We start from the raw sequence: 7487 nt of genomic DNA on the forward strand, positions 1-7487 counted from the left end.
TTTTTTTTCTCTCCTCCTTGTATTTCCTTTTTGTATTTTTTCCAGAAACTGAGGTTCGTATCAACCATAGAACAGCGTTCACCCAAATAAATAACTGGGTCAGATCTTCCTATCCCTGTTGACAATGGGGAAGACCAGGTCTTGAAACACAGAGGAGCACCCAACACCACCCTTTTGAGTACCCAGCTTGGCAATGACAGGTTCCACAGAGTGCATGCTGAGTACTACAACTGCTCRTCTGAAAGGTTCCTTCGTGGCCCACAATATTCCTCTCAGGGGCTGAAAACCCGCAGTCAAAAATAGCTTAATGCTTCTCCCTCCATCAGCCAGGTCTAACAGAGGACAGAGAGGAAATATTCTGTTGCTGAGCATTGAAGGTATAAAATGGAGCCAATTGGCCTCCCCTTGAGCACAAATAACAACAGGAGAAAGATCCATATGCAGTCGAGTGCAGGATAAATGTGCTTAGCTGATCATTCATTTCCCTAATATTTTTTTATGAATAGGCTTAACTTATGGTAAGATGGGACTTTATGGTCCTGTAAGTCTTGCTCTTGTCAAAACAAATGAACTAGCCATCCTGTGGGGGAACTATCAATCCAATGTATGTGTGTATATGGGTGTGGAGAGTCAGACCTATTATACCTTTAAGAGCAAATTAGATGCTGTTCCTATGATTCATAATGCTATATATCTAATGGCATGACTCGTCATCTAGAAAATAAACGTTTTGAGCCAGTTTCTCAACTCATAAATTTCCCCTCTGGCACTGAAGGACATAAACTAAATGGGCTGACTCACAGGGAAACAATACAATTTGGATACTTTTAAATGAAAGATAAAATTGCCTCTGGGCACAGAGGGGCGTTGAGATTCCCAGGGAGCGGTTGGCAAGTGCGGGAAGAGTGGGATGCCGAGCTCATGGTGGCGGACGCCTGTCCGCAGTCCCTCTGCCATCCTTGTCCCTCCGGCCAGTAGAGCAGGCCTGAGATGTGCTTCGTGCTTCCCCATCCTTCTCATGGCTCAGTGATGTGGTATGACCACCGTGACAGAGCATCAGAAGCAGAGACAGGCRTGTAGCTCTGAGGAAGGAAGGAGATACACACGGGATACACCATGCTTGGAGGTACTCCACTCTGAGACTGGAAGCAGGAGGAGCAGCAGTCCTTTCACTGTGGGCCAGGTTCAAGTTCTGCATGTTGTACCTGTCCCTCAGGGCTGAAGCTGCCCCATGGGACAGATCTCRGGGCCTTCAGGGCATCCTCAGTCCATTGCTCTTGCTCTTCCTGTGCCATGAGGCTCCTGGTTTGGATGATAAGTGCTGTTCCTCTGAGTCTGGGTGAGCAGTCCCTTACCTACTTGTTACACAGTCAAGAGGAGAAAGCAAAGGCTTTCCTGACAGCTCAAGAAGGAGGAGCATTTGACTGCAGTGCACCCTCAGGGCCAGGCTAAACCAGAGAGCTTGAAGATTTCACATTTCCAAGGTAAGGCAGTGAGCCTTTTGGTCCCTAGCAGGAGCTTGGTAGCATCCTCTGATAGATGGAGCTGACTCCATCCAGAGCCTGGTAGGGAACGCACTAGAAGGAAGCATGAGCTTTCTGCAAAACTGGCTATAATGGCTTCAGGGATGGGAAGACCAGAGAGTATTGAAAGTTTATCAAGACTCTAAGTTTGCCCTGGAGTCTGCAGGGAAAGAGACTCCTTGGAGTCCCCTTGGAGACTCCTAAAGTGATGATAAACATCCTCAAGAGATGCCCTCAGGTTGGGAGAGCGGGCTCTGCTTTTCTTCAGCTCCTAAGAGAGCTCTGAGCCTCATCCCGTATTTCTGCTTCCTGCAAGACCTTCCCTGCCTCCGTTTGCCACTGGGCACATGCTGCCCAGCATGACACGCTTCCTAGAAGCCCTCATTAACAGCAAGCAAAGGCGAGTGCCGCTGTGCCCCACCACCCTGGCCTGCCTGACGTCAGCCGGCTGCTCCTCCAGGAACAAACGCCAGGAAAATTGAATCGAGGCTGCCGCCAGGAGCGGGGGCTCCTGTTCCTCAGAGCGAGCCCGGTGGTGCCGCGCGTAGGTGCACTCGCCCTAATGAGCACAATGGGAGGACCCATCGATCCGCTAACCTCGTTTCTCTGAAGGCTGACACAAGGCAGATCGCGGCTGTGTACCTGCAGGATCTAATTAAAACGTGTGTAATTCTGGGCAGGCGGAGGAAAGGGGATTGCTCATCCCGCCTTGCACTTATCCAAAAAAAAAAAAAAAAGCTAGAGGAGGGAAGAAGCGACTTGGCTTTGGCTCAAGGTCCTGGTAGGATTTCTCCTTGGGATTACATGGGCCTGCAGGGAGAAGCAGAGGGAGAAGGTCGGGAATGTCAGGGCTACACTGGGAGTGAGTGGCCAGGGGATTGCAGAGCATGGGCAGCTGCAGCACCACTGAGGGGCACAGGCTGGAGGTGGCCACAGGGAGCTGGGAGCAGGTTCTGTGCATGGGGAGCCATCACCTGGGCTGGGGCTATGGGTGCTTTTGCTTTCCTCTTGCCTTATGCCTTGCTGCTCTGGACACACTCTGCACCTGGCCTTGCACATGCCCAGGAGACCATGGCTATAGGCTGGGCACAGTCTTTGTTTTTTATTTCTTTTTTTAACAATTTTCATTTGCCACTCTCGTCACCTGGGCGGACACACACATGTTGTCCAAGGGGACACGGCCACGATGCCCATCCACACCCGCCCAGGCAGACAAGAGGCTCTAGCACCTTTAGGCAGTGTGTGGGAGCCCGTCACCGTCCCCTCGTGACTGCTGCGTGAGCTCCCTGCTTCTCGCCCMCCCCTGTGATATACACAGTGGCCCATGGTTCACGCTCCCATATCCCTTACGCACATCTCCCTCCATCCCTATCGCCTGCAGCACCAGTGGGTCCTACAGAAGGATATCTGTGCCCACTCATCCCTGTCTGATAAACTCTTTCTTTCTCTGTCTTCTTTGCTCTCTCATTACTTTGTGATGCCCTTTCCAGTCCAGTGCTTTAATTAAATTCAAAAGAATATAAAGAGATAACGTCACATTTTCTCTCTTCCACATGTTTTTTCTTCCTTCCTTCCTTCTTTCTTTTTTTTCCCCTCCCTCTGGAACAGTCACATTTCGCAAATGTCTGGAAGCAGAAATATTTCAGGCGCAAGAGTGCAGGCACCTTGATAAAGGTGGTCGCGTGCTCCGGGAAAGCAGCAGAACCCCAGACAATAGGAGCCATGATGTCAGGCTCTATTTATACCTTTCCTTTTTATAAATGTCCCCAGGATGGCGCTTTTTCTATAGTTTTGTGCTAAATAGCAAATCCACTGAAGCTGTCCCCATCCTCCCCAAAGGGCATGTTTTATCTCTAAGGCGTAACCCCACGGAGGGCTGCCTGTATCGCAGGATCCAGGCATCCGCAGGCCGGCGCTCCCGAAGATTTGAATGGGCGGAATAACGTTGCACTGTGGACGTTGGGTTGTTTGAACGGAGATTGGCAGCATGGCTGTTGTACACGAAAGAGGATCTTTAGGGCATTTGGGCTCCAAAATGTGTATGTGGAAAGGTCAAAAGCATTACAAAGAGGTTTGTTTTAGTGGATGAATTTGGCTGTTGTGATTGTTCTACCAGGACTTTGTGGCGTTGTATAAAGTCTGTTCTATATTTGGTATGTTTATGTGCGGCGAGATGCTGTCTTCTGAGTGTGAAACAGCCATAAAAACATCAAATCYGAACAGCATAAGAGCATGGAGTGAGGAAAACCCACTCCTGAAGCATGGGAAGCAGCGTAGGGAACGGCTGTCCTGGACTCAGTCACCAAGCTGTGGGATGAGCAGAGGGAAGATATCACAGGATTAGTCCTAAAGGACTTTGGGATYTTAGTGGAAGTGTTTCAGTCTTGGATCCCAGCAGACGGACATCTGCTCTTACTCCTGTGGATCAATTTACATTACTAGGAGTAGTCAAGAGGGCTCCTGGTGAATTTGAGGACAGCCTGTAGAGGGAAGTGTTCCCGTCTGGGCACAGCCTAAAGTATTTTGAAGATTTCAGATTTTGCAGTTCTTCTTGTGTGCAGTCCTTACACAAGTGAGTAGAGCCCAAATTTGCTTGCAGGAGAGTAGCTCGTATGGATAGCAAACAGATGGGGGGTGTGAAAATGGTCTGTATTGCTGTGGATATAGGAATCACTTCATTCTTCACGGGGACAGAAACAGCTATAGGAGGGACGCACAGAAGAGGTCCCAGCAGTGCAAAGGTACCTTAGGTGAAATGTCCTGCCTTGCAAAGGGGCTTCCATCTGCATTTCCCAAGGCACCTCCTTGGTCTTGCACCACGGGAGATCCGCAGTGCACGAAGCTCTGTGCAGGTGGCTCTCCCAATCCCGCGCCCAAAGCGGCGCATGCGGCTGAACCGGCAGCACCGCTCCATCCTGGTGTAGGACACTTTGCATGACGGGCTCAGGGCYGCACAGAGGGTCCATGGCAGAGCTGGGGAGGCCCTGTCCCCAGGCTGCCTGGATCCCAGGCTCTCCACGCTCGCCCTAGCTGCTCCGCATCACGAGGCTGAGCCKCTGGCTGGGTTTCGCTGACTCTTTAGCATACATGCTCACACTTTTTGTTCTTGCATCAGGCTTTCAAGGGAGCCCTGATGAGCTCATACTGGTGCTCGGGGAAAGGTGATGTTATCGAAGACTGGTGCAGGTGTGACCTCAACGCCTTCGATGAGAACGGACTCCCGAACTGCAGCCCTCTCCCTCAGCCTGTGTACGTATCTGTGCGATCTCCTCCCACGGGTCACTGTTCCCCTGCACCAGCCCCTTCTTCCAGGCTCCCCTGTGGCTACAGCTCAGGCCACGGGCACCTCTGTCCTCTGAGCCTACAGCTACAGGCCAGCGCCACTTGCTGTGTGACTGATGCCTTTAGGATATCCTGGCTCTTGCTGTGGCCCTGGAAGGTTTCCTTATAGATTTTCATCACCTGATTAGCTGAACTTGTAGAAGGGGATTTCAAATGCTGAAAGAAATGGAATTACAGTGCAATTCATTGTGGCTTGTCAGAGCAAGAGCAAATCAGGAGCAAACTGATGGGGAATTAGCTGAGAAAGCAGGAAGACTGGCTCCAGCTATCCACAAGGAACAAAACACCTTCTTAGTGAGCCAATATCCTCAGAGAGGATTGATTTCCTATCCTGAGCTCAAAAAACACACCAGTATTTTTGGAGATGGACTCTCTGTAGCCCTGTTGTCTTTTACCTCAGCACAAAGAACAACACACACCTTTGCACTAGTAGTGCAGAGCTTCCCTGCACTCTCCTCTGCCTTCTGCTACATRCAAAAGTTTGTGCACAGCTGCCCTGCTTTTGTTTTTGCTAACTCGTTTGCAGCTGGGTGAATTACAGCCACACTCACCCCTTCACTCCCTCCCTTRCTCCCTTGCCTTTGCTCACTCACAATGCAGAATAGACCCTCCCTTTGAGTGGACTCAACCCAGCTGTGTGGCATGAAAGTAAAGCTAGATCCTCCCCTATTCTTTTGCTCTTGGCATCTAGTCTTCAGTTCCCTATGGAGTGGCTGAGCTTAGGGAGAAGTTCTCCTGGGAAATGAAGGCTCCTTTAGACAGGCTGCTTGGGGCTGCAGTTGCAAGACCGAGACCTATCTGGGAGCCCCAGGAGGTGAGGACCCAGCAGGGAAGGTTGCACCCATCTGACTTTCCCTTGGAAGTTTCTTTTGTGTCCATTTACCCACTCTCCCTTTGTACCYTGTGTCCTTGTGGGTCTGTGTACATGCCTGTGTATGAGTGTGAGCTCTTCCTGAGGTTACACTGCTTGTGCAGTCAGCAGAAAGGGAGATGATGTGTTCTTTGGTTTCTGTTCTCTGTCCTCTCCAGTTTGCGGCTCTCTCCTACTGTGGAGCCTTCCAGCACCGTGGTCTCTTTGGAGTGGCTTGATGTTCAGCCCGCAATTGGAACGAAGGTGTCTGACTAYGTCCTGCAGCATAAGAAGGTGGATGAGTACACAGACACAGACCTCTATACAGGTAAGAAAGGCTGCAAAGCGAAAACTTCTCTTGCTCTAGAGATCAGACAGCATTGCAGGACGTTGACTGTGCTGCTGTGAGCTGTGATGCCTTCGTCCTTGGGGAAGTTGTTGCTTTTGTGCAGAAAGGTGCCTAAGGGCAGAAGTGTGTGGTGTACAGGGCTCTCCTCTTGAGTGAGGTTTCTGAAGGGTTCTGTAGATGTGTCTATTTGAGGGGGAAGGGGAAATGCAGGAAAAAGAAATGCAGCACCGCAGAAGAAAACGATTTGCCCTTTTTTGATGGAGGATTTGTGGGATGGTGTTTCTAACTAAGATGACTGTTTGATCAAACAATCTGAAATGCTACAGCATGGCAGGTGTGTGGGCTGCTCAAAACCAACCCGAGGGCTTCGCTAGTCCATTCCAGGGAGTATAGCCTTGCATGCCAGCCATTTAAAGGACCCTTTAAGGTACCCTGCATAGCTATCAAAGCAATCTGGAGTCTGCAAAATTTGGAGAGATTGAGTGGTGTGTGAGTGTGTTTTCCAAAGGAACCTGAAACTTTCCTGGGTTAGAGTCCAGTTACTGGCTCAGGGCTTGGACTTAGTTCTTTGTGGTTTGGGAAGTCTTTGTCAGCAATTCAAGCCATGTTTCAGGAGCTGCTGGACAAGGTGGAGGGATATGAAGGATGGAGCTGGATCTGAGTAAATCAATGTATATTAGAAACTATCACTAGAGGCCTTGAGTGGCTTCAACTGCTGCTGGTTAGAAAAACAGGCAAAATTGCCTGCCTTTGTTTTGCTGCAAGATTTTGAGTTTAGGTCACYGAAGAAACTCATGTCACATTTCAGAAGTGGCAAGTGTTGACTGAAGCAGAGATCTGCCTTTGCATAAAGGGTCAGTTTCTCCAATGCTGACACTACCAAATTTCTTCCTCCCCTCAGTAGGGAAAGTTGGAAGAGGGCTTCCATTCAGGGCTGAAGTGAGGCTCCAGCATAGCTGTCTGCTTTGGGGGTAAAAGCCCCATTTGTTTTAAGGAGCAGCCTTGTCAGTTTATGGAGAGGTTTATGTGATTTTTCTGGGACATCCAAGTCCCCTCTTGCTGAGAGTTACCTCAGAACAAGCTTACAGCTATGGAGAAGTTTTGACCCTGTCTATTCATCTCAAACCCAGCTATTCTAGGCAGATGCCCTTTTTATCACCACATCCAAGTTTCTATGCCGCAAGAGTGGGACTCTGTCTGAGAGAGCTGGAACTCCATATCAGCAGAGACCCCAATGAGAAGGAGCTATGTCTCCTTGTTTGTACMTCTGTACTGTCCCGGAGTAACTTTCCCCTGCACCCTGTTGCCATGGGTTGCCATCCAGCACTGTCCAGTGTGGCCATGGTCCCTGGATTATGTTTCTGGTCTCCTGGCATGGAAGAAGGCTTGCTCTTTATCCTGGAGGGGCACCTTCCAACAACAG

General features: G+C 49.9%; 1 protein-coding gene across 2 annotated transcripts in view; it reads left to right on the plus strand.

Annotated features, from left to right (window-relative positions):
- LOC112955795 (astrotactin-2) overlaps positions 1–7487 on the plus strand; it is a 172190-nt gene that overhangs the window by 69695 nt on the left and 95008 nt on the right. For both annotated transcript variants that reach the window (XM_026049158.1, XM_026049160.1), the window contains 2 exons: positions 4639–4772; positions 5895–6043. In XM_026049158.1, coding sequence (XP_025904943.1) covers positions 4639–4772; positions 5895–6043 — 283 coding nt within the window. The remainder of the gene's footprint in view (positions 1–4638; positions 4773–5894; positions 6044–7487) is intronic.

This window comes from Nothoprocta perdicaria, unplaced genomic scaffold (genome assembly GCF_003342845.1).
Source record: "Nothoprocta perdicaria isolate Ctin4 unplaced genomic scaffold, notPer1 scaffold_6, whole genome shotgun sequence".
Lineage (NCBI taxonomy): Eukaryota > Metazoa > Chordata > Aves > Tinamiformes > Tinamidae > Nothoprocta > Nothoprocta perdicaria.